We start from the raw sequence: 23,086 nt of genomic DNA on the forward strand, positions 1-23,086 counted from the left end.
GCAGCTGTCCTCAGTAAAGACCAGGTCACGGTAACAATGGAAGCACCTGGGGCCCCTAAATAAGGGGACCATCCAGGAACCTTTGGGGAGTGAAAGAAGCCACTCTTGAGAATTAAATCAGGACAAGAAGAATTTAGGACTGTACCAGGCTGGTGGGCCTTGGACTCCAGTGACTTTTGACAAGACTGGAGGGGAAAAGAAAAAGTGCTAGACTGCTAGACTAGCTAGTCTACCAACACTAATAATAATACACTCCCAATCCTTGACCTTATCCTCCAGCCATGCTAAATACATACTTGAACACCATTCTCCAGCTACACTGAACTACTTAGATTTTAATAACCAAGCCCAGCGATTCCAGGCCATGTACCTTTGCTCACATAGCACTCTCTGCCTGAGATGCCTTCCCTGTGCGGAGAGCATCAGGACAGTTTGAGTCCCCTCCGCTGTCCTAACCTCACCTCTTCTTCCCATCACTGTACCCCCCAGACCTTTATTTGTGTAGATTGGTTATCTGGCCCATTGTCCACACCAGATCAGTTCCCTTTTGGGCGATGCCCAGTCCTGGCGCTGTCCCTGCCCCGCAGAGATCCACAGCACCAGGGAAGAAACATCACTCAGGGCTCGCGGCCTCCCTCTGCTGCACTCAGATGCCCACTCCCTTAGATTCCCGCAACCCCGCACCTCACTGAACTGACGTTGTGGTTATATAAGATACTTGCATGGCCAGCTCCTTGTTATTATTTGATAAAAGTGAGAAAACAGAAAGAAAATGCAGCTATAGAGTATGTAATCACGTAAAACACAATTTAGCCTTAGCTTCTCAACTTTGGCTTTTTAGTACAATTACAACTTTCTGGCCCTCCCTTTGAAATATTTGTCCAGCGTTCTATCTGCGTAATGTGGGGCCACTGGCTCAGCCCTCCACAGGTCTTGGTTCCTTTACCCAGAGAGCTGCAGCGACATCTGCTGGCCAATTTGTGTCGGAGTGGAACCAGTTTTAATTTGTCTTGCATGCATGCGCCGTCTGCTGGTGAGCATGAGAAAGTTCTTTATTTCATTTAGTCAGAATCTGTTCAAGTATTTTATAAAGTGCCTACTGTGTGCTAAGCACAGTGCTAGGAAGAAGCTGGGGGTTGTTCTAGGCACATTACCTATATTAACCCATTTTATCCTGATGACAATTCTACAAAGCAGTTACTATTCCTACTTAGAAATGAAGATTGTAAGGCACATAATGTGAATGATTTGCTCAAAGTCACACTAAGAGGCCAAATTGGGCTTAGAACCCAGAGCCCATGTGCTTATACCATAAACAAGCAAGACACTTCTTATGAGGGAAATAGCGTGATCTAAGAGCGATAGGGAAAGATGTCTTCGACCAGGGTAGTCAAGCAGACCCCTCTGAGAAGGTCGCTTACCCTGAAGGATGGGAAGCTCTGCAGGATCTATCTGTCCAAGCAGAAGAAACACCAGGTGCAAAGGTGCTGAGACTGAATATTCAAATATCAGATGGGAGGCCAGTTCTGGCCGATGTCTATAGCCTCCCCTCTCCTGCCTAACTCCTTCTCGGCCTTCAAAACTCAGTTGAAGCAATTCCTCCTCTTCTCTAAGAAGCCCGCCTTATTCCTCATCTCACCCACCCCAGCTAAAGATGATGACCCCTCCTTAGTGCTCTCATGGCATGCCACGAGTACATGTCAGCCCCATCTCCAATATCCCTCAACAGAAATTCCAGACCTTTGTCATCGTACCTTATCCTTCCATGAATCTGTGAGCTCCTTAAAGGGATTATCTTATTTATCTTTGTGTCTTCAGAGTCCAGCATAAACTCCAGCAAAGGGCATATGCCCAACAAATATTGTTTGCAGTCTGTGATATAAATTGTTTACTTTCTTCTTTGCCCTTTTTTTTTTTTTTTGCTTTTTTATGGAGATACATATTTGCATAGAGTAAAATCCACTCTTTGGGCTTACAGTTGATTTTGACAATCAAGATACAGAACAGTTCCATCACCCCCCAAAATCCCTCTTATAATCCCTTAATAGCCAACCTTCCCTCAACCCCAACTACTGGTAACTAGTGGTCTGTTTTCTGTCCTCATAGTTTCGCCTTTTCCAAATGTCATATAAATAGAATCATATATATTTGTCCTTTTCAAGTCTGTCTTCCTTCACTTAGCATAAGTATTTAAGGTCCATGTTGTTGTAGGTTTCGTTAGTTCATTTTTATTCCAGAGTAGGATTCTATGGTATGGCTGTACAATAGTTCATCCATTCACTTTAGTTGAAGAACATTTGGGTTGTCTCCAGTGTTTGACAATAAAGCCATTATTAATGTTCACATACAGGTTTTTGTGAGAACATAACTTTTCTTTGGGGAGTAGAAGTCTTATGTAAGTCTTATGTAAATATGTTTAAATCTTTAAGAAACTGCCAGAGTGTCCACACACTTTGTATTCCCACCAGTAGTGTTGGGTATTCCAGTCTCCACATCATCACCAGCACTATTTATTGGAAAGACAATTGGATTACCTTTGCACCTTTTTGGAAAATCAATTGGCATTATATGGAGGTCTATTTCTTGATTCTGGATTCTGTGCCATCGATGTAGATGTCTGTTCTTTCACCACTACCACACTGTCTTGATTACTGTAGCTTCATGATAATTCTGGAGATTAGGTAGTAGAGAATTCCAATTTTGTTTTTCCTTTTAAAAATTGCTTGGCAATTCTAGTTCCTTTACCTCCCCATATAAATTTTAGAATCAGCTTGTCTGTCTCTGCAAAAAAAAAAACCAACAACGACAACAAAAAAACCAGTCCTGAAGGTATCTTGATTCAGATTGTGTTGAATCTATAGTCAGTTTGGAGAGAATTGATATCTTAAATCTTAACAGTATTGAATCTGCCAATCCATGAACATGGTAAATGTCTCAATTTGTTTAGGTCTTCTTCGATTTCTTTCACCAATATGATTATGCACATATTTTGTTATATTTTTACCTAAGTATTTCCATTTTGGTGCTGTTGTAAGTGGTGTTATCTTTTTATTTGGCATTGTCTTTTTAATTTCAATTTCAATTTCCAATTGTTTGATGTTATTATCCAGAAGTACAACGGACTTTTGTGTATTGATCATGTATCCTGCGACCTATATAGACTCACTCTTTAGTTCTAATACCTTTTTGGGGTAGATTTTTTGGGATTTTCTACATAAGTAACCATGTGTCTGTGAATAGAGACCATTTTATTTCTTTCTTTACAATCAGTAGACCTTTTACATCTTTCTCTTGCCTCATTGTACTGGCTTGGACCTTTAGTAGGATATTAAATAGGAGTGGTGGGAACAGTCATCCTTGCCTTGTTCCCAGTCTTAGAAGAAAATCATTCACCACTACCACCCAGTTTCACCATTAAGTACGGTGTCAGCTGTAGGTTTTTTGTAGATGCCCTTTATTCGATTAAGGAAGTTCACTAAGGCTTTAGGTTGTTGTTATTTTTAAATCAAGGATGGATATTGAATTTTGACAAGTGCCGTTTCTGCGTCTATCGAAATAATTGAGCAGCATCCCACAAATTTACTTATTTTTGTTTTCATTTTATTTAATTCAGAATATTTTCTAATTTTCCATGTGGTTTTCTCTTTATTTACAAGATTGCTTAATGTCCAAGTACTTGTAAATGTTCCAGATACTTCTCTATTATTAATTTCTAGTTTAATTCTGTTATGGTCTGAAAACATGCTTTTATTATTTAAATGTTTTTAAATTTGTTAAGGTATTTTTTAGGCCCAGAAAATGGGCCTCTTTCTTGGTGACTGTTCCATGTGCACTTGAAAATGATGCACATTTTATCATTTTGAGCGAAATATTTTATTAATATCAATTAAGTCAAGTTAACTGATAGTGTTGTTCGGGTCTCCTGTATCGTTACTAATTCCCTGTCTTCCTGCTCTACTGATCACTGAGGGAGGAGGGTTGCGGATTCGTGTATTTCTCCATTCAGTTCTATCAGGTTTTGGTTCAAAAATAAATATTTCTCCCACATTTACGGTCCTGTTTAGATGTCAGGGCACTCCTTCTCAATTGTGGTATCCAGGCCAACATGATTATTTTTATTTTTTGGATGAGAAGATTGAGGAAGAGCTGGCAGTTCGCCTTTTGGTCTCAGATCTAATCCCCTGACCTTCTGCTCTGTATTGCGGGGCACCCACCATCGCAAACCACGTTTCCCAAGATTCCTTGAAAATCAGCTTTTAATTAGATTGTGCCAAGAGTCAGCATGGGCATGACGTTAGGGGCCAGGAAGAAAGAAGCGTTTCTCTCACTCGCTGCTTTGGGTCGCCAGCAGAGACATGTTTCTCCTGTGGTCTGAATTCCTCAGTACCTTCCTCAGTGTCCCTGTATCATTTAGAACTTTGACTCTTCCTCACCTATATCCCCACTCCTCCCATGTGTTCTTTGGGAACAGGCATGGAGTAAATCATGGAAAAGTGAAGTGACTTCAGGGAGACCCAGCCGAGCAGGAGACAAGAACTAAGACCCAGGGCTGGGACAGGGGCAGGTTTCCAACTGGAGTGGTTGGTAGTGCCAAAGAGAAGATAGGGTGGTGGCTTACTTGAGGAGCAAACCAGGGGTCATGGGATCCAGTGATGTCTGAGAGGTCTGGCAACTTCCCCAAGGCCAGAAGACTGATAAATGGTGGGGGGAGTGGGGAGGAGAAAGCTCTTTGGCAGTTTCCAGAAGGGGGTGCAGGAACCGGGTTGGAGTTGGGGTCACAGAGAAGGGAAGAAAACACCTGACCCAGACACAGGCCCTGTCCAACATTCCAAGGCAGTAGGGACAGGATTTGCTGATCTACGTCTTGCCACGAGCTAATGAGACAGAAATGAACGCACACCCAGCATCTGTCACAAAAGACCTTTAATGGTCTCCTATTTATGGTTCTCTTGTTCATTTGTCCTGTTAGAGTTGAATAAACTGTAATAACTTATCTGACATAATAAGGAATGCCACAGGTACAACAGGTAAACCTGGCAGGTGGCCCAGGATAGAGGGTGTTATAAAATAATCACTTAACAGAAGGGTATCAGACCTGGAGACCTGTCCCAGCCACCTGTCACTCCCTGCGTCCAGGATCCACAGTCACTGTGCCAGGCTGAATGCTGGCTCCCACTGGGTAGGAAGAGGCAGGTGTCCCATAGCATCTGTGGCTAGACCTGAACACTGAGCAGAGATGCCCTGGGAAGTTGGCACATCCCATACTCATTCCCCCATGTGCTCTGCTGGTCTACAGTGCAGGCCACGACCACACCCCAATTTTGTGCGACTCCCACCTCTCATAGGACACCCCCTATCATACCCCCCATGACTTCCCCTTGCAGTAATCTGTGAGGTGGGCAGAGCCTGGCACAAGCCACATCTTGGGCACGGGGAAACTGAGGTCAGTGGGGTTCCCAAGGGCATACTCAGACTGAACACAGAACTTTCTCCCATGCCACATGGCCTGCTGTGCCCTGAGCCTCACATTTTCACCTAGAATGCCCTCACTGGGGGGCCAAGACAGGATTCTGTGTCTAGGGCTGGTCCAGGTCTCACCAATGTGCCACCCCATAGTCAGCCCTGGGTGGGGGGCCCGGGCAGAGGGGCAGGTTGGCGGAGACTGTGGATGGAGGCCCAGCATCTCTTCAGGCACCTTCCTGTTGCCCACACACTTGCTTGTCCACAGATGTGGGAGTGGAAGCCTATTAGAATTGCTCAAGGGAAACTGGCTGCTTTAAAGGTCTCTGGAGGGACTGTGTCCTCACGGAGGGACTTCTGTCATAATGTCCTCCCTCAACATTTCTTTTGTAAGAACCCAGATGTCCATCCATCTGGCTGTATGTAAAGAGGAACCAGAGTCTAGTTCCTCCTTCTCCCATCACATGTCCCATAGGCCTGGGCCAGGGAAGTGGGGTGCTGACACAAGTCGTGGGGTGGGGGCTGGGCCTAGTTCCTTGCTCCACCGTCCCCCACCCTGCATGGGCTGATATCAAGGTAAGACGCACCCTCACTGAGCACCTAGGCCCCTGCCCAAATCAAACCCAGGCCAGAGCAGCTTCAGGGTGGGTGAGCTACAAAACCATCAAGTGTGTGTGTGTGCGTGTGTGTGTGCATGTGTGTGTGTGTGCGTGTGCGCATGTGAGCAGATGCTTGGGCCTGCGTCTGCAACCCAAGTTCCAATACAAAGACACTTTGTATTGGAAAGCTGAAGCCATTCCAACATGAGAAGCAAGAAGAGAACCCGCACTTGCTGGTTGAAGGTCAAACCTCAGAATGGTGGTTTGAAGAAGCTTTTTTTCAAAAGTTTGAAGGTGGAGCCTCAAGAGGCCAGACAGATAAAAGCAGAGTTGTCCTGGTGGAAGTGGGGACGGGGGAGCGCTGGAGACCTAGCCTTTGCCTCCACCCCCATCTTCCCACCTTAGCAGCCCCTGGCGAAGATCTGTGAAACCCAGGGGTTCCACAGCACCTGGTTTGAAAACCACTGCGTCAGAGTGTCTGTAGGTCATGGGTCCTGGGGACCTGTGCTTTGATTTCCCTTTCAGAGTGAAGAGTTGGGAGGAAGTGCTTGGGGTGGGGGGTGCTCCCCCTTCGATGGGCCTCTCGTTGAAGCCACTGTGCAGGGACTCTCAGGGGAGTGGAAGAGGTGGGGACCCTGCCCCACAGGTGGGCCACTTCAGTCCTAGAAGGAGGACAGAAGCGATGGACCTGCCTGGACAAGGATGGCAAAATACCATCAGGCTGCTCGACGCAGGCCTATGCATGAGGGTCGGGAGAGTCTGTTTTGATCCTTGTTGACTTTAAAAAGAAAAAAACTTCAGAACAGACATAGGTCTGTGCCCACGAGACCCTATAACTGTTCAAGATTGGGGCCAATGCCTTCCTCTGGGATGGGTGGAGAATGTCCGGTCCCCAGTCACTGGCAGGAGAAGCTGCCTTTGCGGGACGCTGGAACCACTGGGGAATGAACAGGTCAGCAGGGGCTCAGCTCTCAGGGGAAGGGGCCTGGGTTCTCCTGGGCCCCCATCCCTTCCAAGTACCACCAAGGAGCATTGGCGGCTGTGCTTGCTCCTGCAGGGAACCTTCTACTTCGAAGGGCAATTTCTATTCCATCTCACCCTTGGGGTTCTTTGACGGAATAATGGTTCAGCCCTCCCTGGGCCTGGAGGTGGGTAGCTCTCCCTAATCTGGGATCAGAGCCAAGGTTTCCTGGCCTCTGTGGGATCTGAAAGATGGGAGATGCGGGTGGCACCAGACCCAGGAGGGTCCAGGTTGCTCCTCTAGCCCAATCACTGGCAATAGCCGTGGCTTGTGTCTCTGTCGTAATTGCTGGGGCCACGGTCTGGTCTGTGGGAGAGGCATTCCTGAACAGTAGTCTGTATTTTTCTCTCAGCTGCGTCACCAAAGTTAAACTGACTGCATCTCCTTCTGGGTGACATCTGCCTAAGTGAGAAGGGGCAAGAAATGAAGACTGGTGGGAGGCAGGCACAGCCCGCAGCCATCTTCCTGGGTGACCCTGGGCTCCTGCCCTGCCGTCCCAGGGCCACAGCCTGTGCAGCCATCTGCGACTTAGAGCTGACCTTCGTCTCATCTGGGCTTCAGATTCCTTGAATCAGTTGGGGAAGGGATTACAGTCTCATTTGCTAGTTAGGGAAACGGAGCCCAAGGGGTTGAGTGACTTGCTCAAGGCTACTCAGCTGGTTGGTGACAACTGGGCTGGAGACACCGTGGGCTGCCAGGCCAGCACGCTTTTCACGGTACCATGTGGGAGCCTACTTGTCAGCGACCAGCCGAGCCGCTGAAGGAACCCCCCACCCCCGGTGTGCCCACCCTCGCTGTCTGCGCTTTGAGGCTGAGGCAGCCCATGGAGTCTGACTGAATAATTCAGCCCTTCTCTTCACGGGACTTCACTCTGCTCATGGTTGGAAAGCTGAGGAAGCCCAGCTGGCCTCTGCCTGTAGATTATCACCCAGCGCCATGCTTCTCCTTCCTGCCCAGACTGATCCCTCTACGCCACCCGTATAGGCCACTGGAAGGTACCAGCGTGGAGCTGTGGGGTCAGCACAGAGCCAACACTGTGGGCTGGTGCCTGCGGCCCCGTGGGGCTCCTTCACCCCCAGTTTCACTCCAAGGTCTCACCGGGCTCCAGACAGGCTAACTCCAGAGGGACAGGGGCCCTGCACAGGAAGACTCGGTCATGGTTGGGGAGCTGCCGCTGGAGAGGGGTCTGGAGCCAACCGGAAGCTTCAAAAGATGATCTGGGTCTTTCCCTCAGGAAGAGGCCCAAGGAAACACTCTGGCCTGTGCTGCACCTGGCCAGGGAGAGGGGGGCTGAACTCCAGCCTGTGCGCCATTCTCAAAGCTGTGCATTCTAGCGTGGACTGAGTCCACCTGGAAGGGGCACTGTTGCTACGTGACATGAAGGCACTATATGGGCTAGCAGCAGCCAAGGAGCCCTGAATGCAATGGCCCCCGATCCTTCCCCCTAGAACTTTCACCTGACCATGAGCTTCCTGAGGATAGGGGCTGTCCTTCTGCAGCTCTGGGCCCAAGAGTAAAAGTCTAGATGGGGCTATGATACTTCCTGCAGCTGAAGAAATTTCAAACACTTGGATAAACCTGAAGGGGTGAGTGTGACGTTGAGGTGAAGAAGCTCCAGAAACCGGACTGATAAGTCTTTCATGTGCACAGGTGAGGGATGGAGGAAGGGGCTGGTCTGTAGGGGAGTGATGACCTCAAATCCTAAAGGGTCTCGTACCAGCCTCAAAGGTTCTAGAAGAAGACACCGGAGAGCATATGCTTGGCATGTGTTCCAGCCCTTCACCACCTCTCCAGCAGTCCAATGAGGTGTGAATTGCCAGCGAGCTCTGGTAGGGGTTGGATGCCTGGGGCACCCACAGCTAGGACCCCAGAGCTGGCCAGGAGATTATGGCTGCCACAAGCTAACTTGGGCCTGACACGGGGTAGGGCTCCCTAGAATTACACCTTCATGAGATTCAGAAGGGCTGGGGTGCAGTGCCAGGCTTGTGAAATGGATACTCTCGCCATGGATACTGGTTACCCAGCCTACCCCAGGAGGGGCAGGACTGAAAAGGGTGGAGTCCCAACTTGCATAATAACATTTTGTTGTCTCCTTTTTCAGGCAAGTATGGGACAGAGATGAGGAGAGATCCCCCTGCCCTGCTAAGCAACACATTTTCTTGGGTATAAGGTAAACCACAGGGGGTCTGCTTCCACAGGGAGTTGTGAGGCACCCAAGGCCTTGTCATAAGCAAATCCAAGCTTGGGCTTCTATAATACTCAGGCCCTAGGGCTGAGCAGCTCATGCTAGCTATGGTTGCAGCTTGACATCAGATGGCCCCCCAGGGGCCCAAGAAGGGCCTGGGAAGGGGTGGGCTAGGAGTTGTCCATGGCCCTGCTACCTCTGGGGCCCAATAAATCCTCTCTGGAGGCAGACAGACCAGAGTCAATGGTCTGGATCTGGCTCACCCATCATACCAGAAACTCAGATTTATAAATTCTTGGAGGTCTGAGCTGGGAGGTCCCTTTGTGATCATCTGGTCAAACCCTTTGGTCTTCTAGGTGAAGAACTGAGGCCCAGAGAGAGAATGGAACTTGCCCAAGGTCACACAGTAAGTGGGTGTCAAAGGCCAGACAAGAATGAACACCTTTTATCACTTTCTACCTCATCATCCGCCTGCCCCATTGCCTAAAAATGCCCCAGGTCCCGATCACACCAACACCAACCAATGGGTACTGGGCATCCATGACACTGGGAGCTACTGGGGGGTCATTAACTCCCCAAGGAAATGAAGGGTTCCTTGCTACCCACAGACCCCTTCCTTTTAGGGGAGGGCATCTCGATGGGCCATGCCATCTCCCGGGGCAGGGGGCCCTTTGCCTGTGGGCACGGTGGCCTCAAGCATGCTCTCCCAGCCTGCACGGCCAGCCCAGCTCAGCCCTGGAGAACTGCGAGGGGAAGTAGTAGGGTACCAGTGTCCCCAGGCCCACCTGGACCTCCAGCCTTACTTCCCGGGGGACCACTGATTGCTTTTAAGTCTGCAAAGGAGGGAGCAGAGCAGATGCTCATCTTCTTGCCCCTAACCCCATCTCTCGGAGCCACTTCAGGAAACCTCCCCAGGAGCTTGGGCTCACTATGTGGCCGGTTGGTGCTCGGTGAAGACCTGTCCCTTCTCTCTCCGTGCATGTGTATAGATAGGACACATACAGAAGGTACAAGGTAGTTAGGATGTTACATCCTGATAGGACTGAATTAGACTCGGGCTAGTTCACACAGCTTGCCTTAGACTGGGTAACTGCTGGTAAGAAAGTCAGTCCAGTGGCTTTTCTCTACTCCTGGGGTCTGTGAACCTTCACCAATGTCACCGTCAGACACAGAGGGACATAGGATGGGGACAGAGGGGTGGAAGGGGAGAGGTGTTTGGTGGGTCCGAACTGCAAAAAGTTATTAAGAATCTGTCCACAGGAGTGCCCCTCCTGGCCAGAAAAGGGCGGCCCTCAGTGTGGTCATCTTTTAGCTGCCAGAGCTGTGCCAGTCGCCTGGGGCCAGGGGCATCCTCTCACGTGTCTCGAGCCCTCTGCCCCACCCTCCCCATTCTGCTCCCCATCCCAAGTCAAATCCCAAGGCCAGAGCTCAGATGGCCTTTCTCGGGGTCAGCAGGAAAAGAGGGGGGGTTGGAGGGGTGACCTATGAGAGGGGTGAGAGGGGGAAGGTGGTCCACGTGGCCCTGTTGGCATGGCGATGCGGGGCCAATCCTGAGGCCAGAGGTTCACCACTGTGACCTGGAAGACCGCCGGGCCCCCCTGGTAGGAACGAGAAGAACAAGGGAGAGGGGGAACGAGGACAGGAAGAAGACGAATAAGCATCCTAGTGCATGAGTGCGGACCTGGAGCTGCCCGGAGGGAGGGCTGGCCCCAGTCTATCTGTCATTGAGCTGCGGTGAGCCAGTACCATCCTCCTCCTCCTCCTTGTCGTCCTTCATGCCTTTCAGTCTCTGGCGGGCAAAGTCCTCAAACACGATGTCATCATCGCTGGTGGGAAAGACAAGGAAAATAGGATGTGTTTGCCAGGCAGGGAGAGCAGACAGATCCAGAGGCTCAGATGGGACTCAGAGGTCGGCCCCCAGGGTTGACCGTGGGCAGAAAGGCCTGCCAGGCCAGCACATCTAGATGGCCTTCGGTGACGGTGGGACTGGTCGCATCCAGACTCCAGCTAATTGTGGAAATACCAGAGGGACGCACAAGTTTGACTTTCATGGCTAAGGGCTGGAAAGGGACTCGGTTCTTAAGGATTTGAGGGTGGGGGAGATATCAAGTAGAGATAGGGGTGCAGTATAGCTGGGCTGGGGCCAGAGGAAGAACTTAGTCCTACTATGAGAGGCCATCAATAGTTTCACAGCATATTCTGAATCCCCCAGAACTAGCCCAAGAAACCCTAAACCCACCCAAAGAACTACCCTCAGGAAGCGTTCCTGTTTCTGCACAGGACAGCGTGGGCTTGGCTTAGTGGGAGAGAAAACCATGAATGCCCTTTCTCCAGGGAGCTGTCAGCTTACTCTACCCTGAGGAATCTTGGATGGGAGGGGATCCGGGGGTAGCAAATCTGAATAGTGGGGCAGAGGAAGGGTGGGTGGGGTAAGGGGGTGCCTAAGTGGTGTTTCAGGATGAAGGACTGCTTCTAGGAACAGTGAGTTCTGTTCTATCACATACCATGTACACTTAGGCCCAGCCAAGTCCCCCACCCCACAGAATTCAGCCAGCCCCATGAGACATTCTCATGGGATGACTTGAGACCCCACATCCCAAATATCTCCTGAGGGACAAGGAGAGGGTGGATTTGGAGCTGGAGAGATAAAGCTGCTTGGCTCTGGAGGTGGTTCATGATGTCAGCCTAGGTCCTCCCCCTCTGGCCACTGTCCGGTGAGGTGATGGCCTTTGACCGCAGGGAAATCCGCATCAGTCCTCAGGAGTCAGAAGCAACAAGAGCTCCCAGAACATTCCCCACCCCACAGCCTGATTCCACTGGCTGGCGCGGGCAGGGCAGGAGAGCCCAGCCCAGGGCCCCGCACCGAACCAGCCCTGTGAGAGCCGAGCAGGCGCTGTGGATGGACGAACGGATTGACGGACGGACGTGCAAGGACGAGGGAAGAAGACAGACCCCACCAAGGCAGGAGGAAGAGGAACAGGCACGGAGGGTCCTTCAAGTCACATGCAGGCAAGCGGGTTGCTGAAGAGGCGAGCAGAGGCAGCTCTCAGCAGATGGGGTTAGATCAGCTGTTCCTCAGGGGTTAATAAGCATATATGCAAATGATCCCATCGCCCCACCCCCGCCCCAGGCCCGCCCCCGCCTCAGGTCTGCAGGCAGGGTTTGGCTTACTTTGTGTCAAGTTCTATGAGATTGGTATCTACTGGCGCCTCGTTCTCTGGAACTGAACACAGGGTGGGCGGACGCCCGTGGGTTAGTGGGGAGTGGGCATGGGGGCAGGTGGGCACAGGTCCCCACCCAAGGGCAACCAAGCTAAGATGGGGAGGGCTAAAGAAGAAGGGAAGTGAGGAAGAAGGGTTGGTCCCTGGTCTTGAAAACACCCCCAAATCATCCTACAGGCAGGAAGGAGAGTCCAAGGAGGGTCCAAGGAGGCTCCAGACGAACAGAAAAACCTCTGGACCCTGCTCCTTTGGCATGTTTCCTGCATGACTTAGATTCTTTCCCCAAATATAGGGCTTTCGTTTAGCGTTAAGACAACCATTACTTTTTTTTTCACACTTTCACATCTCTGAACTTGGGGTGTGTTTTACAATCAATGGCATTTCATAGTTTAATTGTGGGGACATTTTTCTTTCTTTGTGGTACATACTATAGTGTTGTCTCTGTCACCTCAAACAGTCTTAGATTTAAGGAAATATGACCAATCTGGTATCACTTGGAAAAGTCATTCGGATGTGTTCAGGGGCCACCTGATCTGTGCAGCCCCTTTCCCTATACCTGGATGCAAGACAAGAGCTCCAAGAATAGCCAGCCGGTCCCCTCCACTCCCAGCTGCCCTCCCCATGGAGAAGGAGTCAGACCTCTCTGTCTCTCGGGGGAGTCAGATGCAAACAGAGGAGAGTGAGCCTCACAAGAGATCCGGGGGGGCTGAGGAAAAAGGGTGACTCTGGGCTGAAGGCTAACCCAGATTGAGATGGGGTGATGGGGAGAGACAGCAGCTGGAGAATGGGGTCGGCAACCCGGAAACTCCCACTCCGGTGACCTGCAGATCCTGCTTACCTTCACGATGTGGGGGTTCCTCTTTGGGCTTGGGGTGCATTAGGGTGAAGGGCAGTTCCACGGCCACGTCACTGAAACAAGACCCAGACCCAGTGAGCGTCAAGCTCAGTCTCAGGCTGGAAGACTCAGGCCCTATCAGTTGAGGACTGGGGAGGGTTTTATGGCGAGAGGAGGCAGCTCTCAGTGGAGGCAGGGACTGTGGACTCAGGCCCCAGGTCTGCCACGCTCTGAACCTTCCTCTCTCTAGGAGTTGAATTAGAAGACCTTTTCTGCTTTTTAAAATTTTAACGATTTTAAATTTTAATTTAAATTTTAACAATTTTAAAATTTAAAATTTTAAATTTTAATTTTTAATTAGAGAGAAATGGAAACCTCTCTTTTCCTGATAAGGGTCCCTGGATTCTCATGAGCTGAGAGGAGGGATAGGGGTGGGAAAAGGATTGCCCAGGGCAGAGTGCACATGGGTCCCTGAGTGGCTCCAGAGGTGCCCTGGGACCCTGCAGCCTCAAATTGCCACAGCCAGCCCAGCCTTCCCTAACACTGCCCTTCCCAACTTCCATCCTGCCCTCCACCCCTCGCCCCTACTCAGTCCCACCTCCCAACATCCCCGTGAGGCTCTTGTAAAAGTGCTCCAGGGGCCCTAGCCCCCTGCCATCTGGATCAGTTTAATCGAATTCAAGTCGTATGGGCCCAGGCCCCAGGGCTATGGACATTGTGCATAGAGCTCTTCCTTGAAGCCCTGTAGGGCTGGAGGGTCTGGGTGGTAGGGAAGAACAATGGAGGTGTTGACACTAGGCAGTGCTTCTGACCAGGACTTCCCTCCCCTTGGCCCTGACGAGCAAAACAATAACAAGAGCATTCACGTGATGCTGACTCCATGCTAAGGACTATTCTAGAGTAACTCGTTTCATCTCCACAACAATCCCATTATTATACCGTATGTATAGACTAGGAAACTGAGGCACAAGGAGGAGAAATATACTACACAGGGCCACACAACTATAAATAGGAAGTGAGAAACAGGATTCTTTTTTTGGGGAAGTGAGAGATAGGATTCTGACTCCATAATTCACATCCCCAACCACTGAGTGACAACAGCTCTGAATTGAGGAGGTGACTCCTATGAAATCAGCCAGGAAAGTTCTTCCTCTCAGCTTGGGGTGGTGTCACTTAGGAGGCCCTGCCAACTGTGAGCACCGTCAGGCACAACCTCATCTTACTGATCTTGCTGCCCGGGGCCCAGTTGGCAGGGAGGAAGGGAGAGGAGAACAGAGCAGGCAGAGACAGAAGCTGTGCAACCAGAAAGGTCCGTCCCCCGGCCCAGCACTGTCTGGGGGGACACTTTTACATCGTCAGGTCTCACTGAGCTCATCTGGAAAATGGGGATAACAACGCTTATCTTCCAGAACCACTAGAACTTCTAGGAGATGATGTACGTAAAAGGTTTGATTGAACTATGAAACTTGTACCTTCCAGAATCAATCTTTACTTCTCCTCCATAGGGACATGGAGGATTCATAGGTTATTGAAACAGTTTGGCTCTTTTGGGGGAGGGGGGTTGCTTTTTGCTTACAAAGGGGATTGCTTTTGCAGGTTCACTTGCAAGAGTGAACTAACAGAAGGGAAGAATGAGTTTGCCAAGCTTCATGAAAGCCATACAGCATATGGATGGAAGAACGTGGACGTTAAGCTCCCAGCAGGCCATGAGTGATCAAGGGCGGGGGATATGTCTGATTCTTCCCTGGGACCTCAGCATTGTAGCACAAGGCTGGGCATAAATCTGGATTCCGGAAATCTTTACTGAATTATACCGAACTGAACTCAATTGAATTCATTTCACCCCTCCAAACAGACTGATTTCTTGGGATGAACACTACTGCCATCTTGTGACAGGAGGAGGCAAAAACACGGCATGTGGGGCATGGGCCTTTTTCGGAAGGTTGGGCGGCTCCACCTGGCTGGAGGAGGAACCTTGTCAACAGGAGCACATCTCCGCAGGACCTCTCCTCAGCAACACATGGCCAGCAACTGATTCTCCCTAGTGTACAAGTCTGGAAGCCGTGAAGCCTGCATTTCTCCGAAACATCAGACTTTTGGGGGCTGATCCCCCAGATCCAAGAAGCTGACTTTGTTGTCTGCGAAGATTCCTGTCACTTGGGTGGGATGGAAGAATAGGGCAAGGTTTTTTAGAGGAGAAACTGCATCTCCCTAGTCCCTCTGGAGAGGATTTTAGTCCCAGCACATGCCTGAGCCTGGCCATCGAAAGTGACTGCTAAGACTCCTTCCAACCCTGTGCCCTACAGTTCCGGACGGTCAGCCCAGTGGTCTCTGGACCCTCCAGGAAGGTGGGTAGATCAGGTTGAAGGGAAGGGGTTTACCTGGAGGCAAGGTCTCCCAACAGGCTGGGTGGGTCAGAGGAGGCAGGAGAGGTGGTCAGGAGAGAGTTCAGAGAGGAAGAAAAGAGAAAGCACGTTCATTCACCACCTTGCTGCCCGCAGGGGTAGGGCAGACCCTGAGACGCACTCCCACCCACCGCTGTGGCTGGGACCTCTCATTCAGAGATACCCAGAAATGGCATTAGCCTTGCCTGGGGGACTGAAATCCAGGCCTAGGTCAGCCAAAACCCCTCACGGGAGACCTCGCGGAGCCCCCAGGATCTTCCTCTGCAAAGGGGGTATGACAACCGACCCCTGGGGAGGCCTCTGTGATGGCAGGAGAAATCGATTTGGGATTCACCGAGGGTTCCTCAAGGAAGTGCTCGAGGTGGACTGTGGGTCCTGCAGAGTCACGGGACTTGGGATTTGGGATTTGCAATTCTGAGCTGTCCTATAATATGTGGTCCGTATTTGATACTTCCAGCTCATTATTCTAATGGGCATCGTTCTAATGTCTCATGCTATTAGCTTGCAAATCTTTTCACAGAAATTTATGAGTCAGACAGAAAGCCCCGTGACAAATTAGCAATCTGAATTCTAGGTTTATGGCACATTCAGGCCCGATCTGTGGGGAAAAGTTGCTCTATCGGAGCCCCACCTTTGGAAGTGGGCACAGACTATGCTCCGGGGCGGGAGTATGTCCGGTCCACTGCAGTGACCCCAGTGCCCAGCCTATGACCTGAGGTTAGGGGAGGAGAATTCAGGAAATGCTTGGAGAACGGTTTGGGCCTCTGCTTCCCCATCTGTAAAATGGGAGAGTCAGAACACCCCAATCCGGCTCTGCGATTCCGAGCCCCTTTTAACCATTTCCTCAGCAGATCAGCATGGGCGTGAGCTGGGGTGGGTGCTATGCCCCCAAGACGTAATGAGGGGACAGAACCCTCTCGAGACCCCACAGCATAGATTCTGAGGAAGCTTCTTCCCCCCACAACAACCCCATGTGCCCAGACAGGGATAGGGAAGGGAGGGGGAGGAAGAGAGAGACATGGCAAGAGCAGGGGAGGGGTCGAAAGTCTCTGAAACAGGTGAGGGAAAGCAGACAGAGGAGGAGGAAAAGGAACATGGAGGAAGAGAAGGAACGGGAAGTCCTCCAGCTTGGTTTACCCTCTTGGTGGATGCAGCTAAAAAGGTCCAGCGAACAGGCAGAATGGGGCAGTGGGCTCCGGGCGGTCTGGGACACCCCCTTCTGCACGTAGGAGTCTCAGGCTGGGCTAGAACACTCACCCGCCCCGCGATACCACCAGCTTCACTTTCACTTTGTAGGAAACAATGATGCCCAGGATCTCCCGGTTGGCTCCTTCCCTCAACCTGCAAGGTGACAGGGAAGCAGGTTCATGGACCGTTGCGCGTGGAAAAGACACGGTAGGCGTGGGGTGCAGTCGGGGCAGTGGCCATCCGTCCCTCCCCTGGGCCACTAGCCACCACGTGTGAACAGAGCCCAGTATATGAGAAAGGGAAGCTTTGCCCTGAGTGGGTGGGAACCTGGAGCCCTGGGTCCCCTCTCTGGCCGTGAAACTCCCTCGCCTGGGCTTGAATTCCAGCAGCATGCAGAGGGGTGGGCTCTTTCTACCCTTGGATGAATGGATGCTGCTTCCCCCACTACTCAGCAACCCATGGGGCACAAAGGGCTACGCAGAGAGTTCAGAGAGGGAGAGGGAGGTTGGCGAGGCGGGGGAGGAGGCATCGAGGACGACCCTGCAGGAGGTGGCCACCCAACCAAGTCTGGTAGGACTCGAGCCAGGGTGGAGGAAGAGGGCAAAGCCTTAGAGGTGAGGGGCTAGCATGCAGGTGAACAGCCATGTGGCTGGAACACAGGGTCCACGTTGGGAGTCAGGGGCAGGGGTGCTGTAGAGGAGGGCCAGCGCCCCACCAAAGGGCCAGACCTCAGTGGGCAGGGTGACACGAGTTCCCCACACCCCAGGTCTCCACGAGGGCAGGGTAGCCTCCGAGTCAGTGATGACCACAAGGTAGGAGTGATCATATGGCCCAGGGATCCGTCTGAGGGGCACACCAACATCAGGTCTAGCCCAGCTCACTGTCCACACCTCCCCAGACTCCCCACGCCCCTCCTGACTCATCCTCTCCCTCCAGAGCCGCTCCCTTCCTTCCAGCCTTGCTCGTGCTCTGCCTCAGGGACACACCCCATCTGACTGAAGACACTGGGTCAGGAGCTGCGGCTTCCTGCAGGAAGCCCCTCCAGCCTCCCCCCCCCCCCGGCCAATCCAGCAGAGCCCTGCACTGACAGAGGGAGCTGGGTCTAGGGGCCCATCTGGCTCTCTGGGTCAGCCCTGGATAGGGGTGAGAGTAAGGGGACAGTTTCCCTACAGTTCAAGCTCCTGAGGACGAGCCAGGGAGCATGGTTGTGGAGAGGGTGACCACAGCCTGGACTGGCACTGGTGCCAGGGAGCACCTAGGGGGCAGGGAGGAGGGCGGGTGGGTCCTCACAGGGTGCTGGAGGCCAGGTTCGTGTCTTCATGCTTGAGTTTCCCATCCAGGGCGAGGCCTCGCTTCTCTCGGTTGTTGGCCAGGAACGGGGTCAGTGTGTAGACCTTGCAGAAGGTTGAACTGGGAGCCACGGTGTCACTGGGAAGAAGGGAGGCGGGTGTGGAAACCCGCCCCAGAGCCAACCCCCCCAGCCGTCACCCCCAGCCCGGTCCAACAGCTCAAAGACCACAGAGTAACACTTAAACAACATGTTTATAACTTTCCGAAATACTGAGTGTCATTAGATGCCCATAAACACACACGTGGAAAGTTACATGAAATGCACTTGCCTCCCCAAAGGAGGCGGGGCCAGGAAAAAAAAACAAAAAACAAAAAGCAGATGTGTCTTCTAATGGAAGCAACGACTTCCTTTAGGTGAGAAAAGACGTTTCACTTGAGAGCAGTCCTCTTGCCTTAGCTGCTCGCAAACTCGAGACAAAAGTCTATGCTCAATCACAGTAGCTGCCCTCAAACCTAGATTTTTAAAATAGAATTATTCTCTACCGTCCCACATACAACCCTTTTTACCCAATGAGCTGGATTATTCTTTTACCGGACAAGAAAAGCTATGTACCTAGTGCCTTACCCTCTTTGCCCTGGCTGCCAGGAAGCTCAGAGCAAAGTCTGCCCTTCGATCGAGGTTTCTGGCACAGTGTCATTACGACCCCAGTCCCCCTCAATTCATTAGCTCTCATTATGTCATTCTAGTTTGAGCAGGTCTTTCCCTTGACCGTAGCATGCTCTTTCTTGTAGCTAAATCGAGTGGATGTTTGCTAAAAGGCTGTTTGGGATCATCTACCGTGAGCGGCCAGGAAGCCTGAGGCCCAGGCCTCTGCCACGTGGAAAAGAACCATGTGCACCTGTAACTGCAGCCAGGGCTTCTTGTTTCCCCATCCAATCCCACACATCCAAGGCTGGGCTTGTGCTCACTTACTCGGCCTCTTCCATGGCCACGGGGCACTTGTACTGGGCTGTGTTAAAAAGGCAGATGTCCGCATACTGGCGCACTGGGAGGAAGAGGGAGACAAGGTGGTGTGAGCCAGGGCTGCTGCTCCCAGGCATTCCAGGCTCCCTCAAGCTGGGGATGTTCAGCCCCGGGAACGGCCAGAGTGCACTGGGAGATTTGGCAAAAGACCACCCCCATCTGCCACCCAAAGGGTAGCCCAAACACACCCATTCTCTTCCATCACCAGAACTCTCGCTCAGGGACAGCTTTGCCGGGAACCCAGGGAAGCTAAGAGTAGGGGGCTTACCCATTAAACTCATTACCTGGCCAATGAGCAGCCTGTGTTACTAGCCTCAAAGCCTTCCCCTTTGGCTTAGAGGAGGCCCCAGGGCTTCCCTGTGGGCCAGTAGTTATCCACAGGGCTGTTAACAAGGGGAGAACCTTCAGCTACCCCAACCCTTGGGAGGATTTCCCCTTGCCTGCCCCTGGGTTGGCCCCCTGCCCAGGGTACCCGAGATCTTGATCTTTTTCACTGTCTTGTTGGTGTTGTTGGTGACGTGGACGTTAACGCTGATGGGTTCTCCGTGGTAATAGATCTGGGAGGCAGAAGAAGGGAGAAGGGTTGGACCGGAGGGTACTGAAGCTCTAGATGGAGGGAGGGAGAAGAGGCCCACGCACATCTCCTGGGGTTCCCCAGAATTTGGCCACTCTGACATTGGCCTCAAGTTTCTCAGCCACTTTCCACCAATGCTAAGGCACTGGGCATGTTAGACTGCGCCTTGGCAGGGTTTTGAAAGATAATTGAATTAGAAGGTGATATTCCTGGGCTCCAGTCCTGACCGGGTCACCGGAAATAATGAGAACAATAGTAATAATTATGATGAAGAAGATGAGTGTTGGCCTGACCTTGGACAGGTTACCTAAGCCTCGGTTTCCCCCTCTGTTCAATGGAGGACTTGGACTAGGGGGTGTATCGAGCCTGCTGACTCTGGATGCCAGGAATTCTAGACTCAGGAGGGTCTGGAAGAAGCAGGAGAGAGGTAGGGAAGGGCCGGCTCATTGAGGGAACCGGCTCCAAATCCTCACTGAAGGACCTCAGCTCAAATCTTCCTGCCAGCACTTGCCCTCGGCTGTCCCCAGAGAGAGAGAGAGAGGCATACCCACACTTCAAAAGGGGGCCAGGGGTGCAGGCAGATGGCCAGGACCCATGTCCCTTCAAGAGGTACTCTGACTTCTAAAGTCGATCGCATCTTTCAGGCTCATGCCCCACTCTGCCACTCCTTTCAGCCCCCAGAGGCTTCCCTACATCCCCCAAGGGAAGTCTCAGATTCCCTGAACCCCATGCTCTGAGGACTGGGGGCAGAAGCTCCTACCCCAGGAGCCCTAGCAACCATGAAAGAGCTGGCAGGGAGGTCCCGGCCCCCGCGGAACAGCCCCCACCCCCTGCCAAGACCAAGCCTCCTACCTCCTTATCCAGGGAAGCCTCTAGATGCAAGGGCTTGTCCGACATGAGGAACTGCCTGGTGGTCTCCGCTGTGGGCTGGGGGCCAGGCCTCTCTGGGGCATACTGAACCTTCCTAATAACCAGGCGCACGGAATTCCTAATGGAGATGGGCAGAGCAAAAGAGAGCCAGAGTCACCTGCCTCCATCCCTTTCCCTTGTAATCCTCCCTTTCCTGCTCAGGAGACTGCCGTGGCTCCCCGTGGCCTTTGAATGAGGTCCAAACTGCAGAGGTGGACACGGGCCTTGTCACCGCCTGGCCCCACTCCGCAGCCACCCTCACTTCCTCACTGTCACCCTTGATGGCCTGTCTCGTCCTATCTCTGCAGCTTCTCTTGCCCTGGGCCCCCGCCTGCAATACCCTCATTTGCTTCCTTCTTCAAGGCCGAGCTAAATACCTCCTCTTCCAGGAAACCTTCCTGGATCAGCTCCCTTGATCTCCTGGTCTGAACTCCCACCCCATCAGAGCTCCCCTCCCCTGTGGCAGTTTTTCAGTGACACAGACAGCGGGATGGCAAGAAAGGCACTGTGTTTCACTTCATGCACCTTATGTTACCTAATAGTGTAAACTGCTTAAGGAGAGAAGTTTTTATCTACGTTGTTCACCGTTGTGTTCTCATCACCTGCGACAGGGCCTGCCGTATAACGAATGCCCTCCAAATGTCTATTCAATCAAAAGATGCGGAGGGGCCCTATGAAGAAGTGTGGGCTCAGAGAGGTGACGGGGTTCAGTGAGGGGGTGTGGATTCAGTCCGGGGGATGCAGGTCAGTGCAGAGGATAGAGACCCAGTGAATAGGTGGAAGCCGAGAGATGAGATGGGACTCAGTGCAGGTGACAGGGGCTCAGGGAGGAAACAAGGACCCAAGATGGGGAGGGGATGGGACCTGCCGAGGCGGTGTCTGTGGCGTGCTGGATGTCCCAGCAGCCCCATTTCTCACCTTCACTCCCTGGAACCAGACAGCCAGGCTTAAGGTCTTAGCTCTCCCCGTACTGACTATATGCCCTTGAGTAAATTCACCTGTGGGCCTCAGGTTCCTCGTCTGTAAAAAGGAACAATAGCCACACCTCCCTCCCAGGGTTGCTGAGAGGATTAAATGAGTTTGTGCATGTTCCACTCTGAATAGTGCCTGGTTCTTAATAGGCCCTTGATAAATGACAGTTTATCATTATTAGTAGTAACTCCGGTGTGGACTTAAAATGTTCCACTGGGGTGGGGTGAAGGCAGTGGACCTCAGTGTTGTTCCTCTTCCTTGCTCTGGCCAGGCCCCCTTCAAAAAACCACAGACCCCCTTCTTTCCCCTGGTCTCAGGTCTTAAGAAGAAAAGAAAGACAGAGAAGCGAGGGAGAAGGGTTCTATTTCCCCACACCCCAGGGTTGCCCCAGCTGGAGATGGAGATGCCTGCAATATACTCTTCGGCCACTAGATGGCAAACTCAGCCCACTCCCTAAGAAGCCGCAGCGCCCTCCCTCAGCCCGCCTGGGGGGATCGCACTGCCTGGGGAGGCAGGGTGCATCAGAGTCGGGAGGGAGCCGAGGCCAGCCTCGCCAGGAGGCAGGGCAGGGCCTGCCTTGAGGAGGAGCAGGCATGAGAGCAGGGCTGGGCAGTCCATCTCAGAAGTCAGGGCCAGAGGTTTCCCGCTGCCAGCACGGACTGTCTGCCCAGGGCTGTGCCTCCCAGGAGAACACTACCTTCTCTGACACCCAGGCTGACCCTCCCCCTTGCTCTCCGGTGGGGGAGGGGGGTGGCTTCCCTTACTCTCCTTCCCTCTCTTGCTTGGAAGCTTCCACTGACCCCATAACAACCCCTCCTCCACCCAGCCCCAACCACCACCTGCTGCTAATGGCCTCCCCGGAGAAGTGGGAAATGCGGGTCCAGGATGGCTGGGAAAAATCTTGCTCACTGTTAAAAACTATCTGAACTTTGTTTCTTTCCAAAACAAAATAAAGTCTGGTGGGGCAAGCCTAGAGGCAGAGAGATGGAGGAGGCAGGTACGGAGGTGTATATGGCGTAAATGGAGAAACAGAGAGGTCTGAGCCAGGGCCATTGCACCACCTGCCCCAGGAAACCCCCCGTGAGTCGCCAGCCTTCCAGAGTGCCCTTCTCTGAGTTCCTGAGGCTGGAATGTGCGGCCCCTCCTCGCACACTTCCAGCTATTGTTACTTATCTCTTCTTCAGACTTCGTGGGCGCTGTCTCCCTCCCTCGGCCCGCCGGCAGCCCACACCCAGCGGAAGCCGCGCCCTTCTCACCGCTTGTGGATCTTCTCCTCCAGGTTCTCGGCACAGAAGGCTTTGACTTCATAGTCCACACCACAGGCCTGAGGGGAAGGGGCTGCTGACCACAGGGTCTTGGATAGGGCAGGGTCCCCACAGCACAGCCATCCCACCCTCTCATTT

At 52.2% G+C, this 23,086-nt stretch overlaps 1 protein-coding gene across 4 annotated transcripts in view; it reads right to left on the reverse strand.

The window, feature by feature from the left end:
- Positions 1 to 4,905: 4,905 nt before the first annotated feature.
- Positions 4,906 to 23,086, reverse strand: part of ARRB1 (arrestin beta 1) — a 74,791-nt gene continuing 56,610 nt past the window's right edge. For 3 of the 4 annotated variants that reach the window (XM_045816194.2, XM_045816195.2, XM_045816191.2), the window contains exons 7-16: positions 22,940 to 23,007; positions 20,655 to 20,790; positions 19,701 to 19,785; positions 19,178 to 19,250; positions 18,205 to 18,342; positions 16,984 to 17,067; positions 15,703 to 15,726; positions 13,325 to 13,395; positions 12,437 to 12,488; positions 4,906 to 11,091 (exon numbers count right to left, since the gene is read on the reverse strand). In XM_045816194.2, coding sequence (XP_045672150.1) covers positions 10,980 to 11,091; positions 12,437 to 12,488; positions 13,325 to 13,395; positions 15,703 to 15,726; positions 16,984 to 17,067; positions 18,205 to 18,342; positions 19,178 to 19,250; positions 19,701 to 19,785; positions 20,655 to 20,790; positions 22,940 to 23,007 — 843 coding nt within the window. In that variant the 3' untranslated portion in view covers positions 4,906 to 10,979. The remainder of the gene's footprint in view (positions 11,092 to 12,436; positions 12,489 to 13,324; positions 13,396 to 15,702; positions 15,727 to 16,983; positions 17,068 to 18,204; positions 18,343 to 19,177; positions 19,251 to 19,700; positions 19,786 to 20,654; positions 20,791 to 22,939; positions 23,008 to 23,086) is intronic. The other variant, XM_045816193.2, reaches the window with a different exon arrangement.

The sequence above is a fragment of the Ursus americanus genome, chromosome 16 (genome assembly GCF_024610735.1).
Source record: "Ursus americanus isolate L20-20 chromosome 16, mUrsAme1.1.p, whole genome shotgun sequence".
NCBI classification, from domain to species: domain Eukaryota; kingdom Metazoa; phylum Chordata; class Mammalia; order Carnivora; family Ursidae; genus Ursus; species Ursus americanus.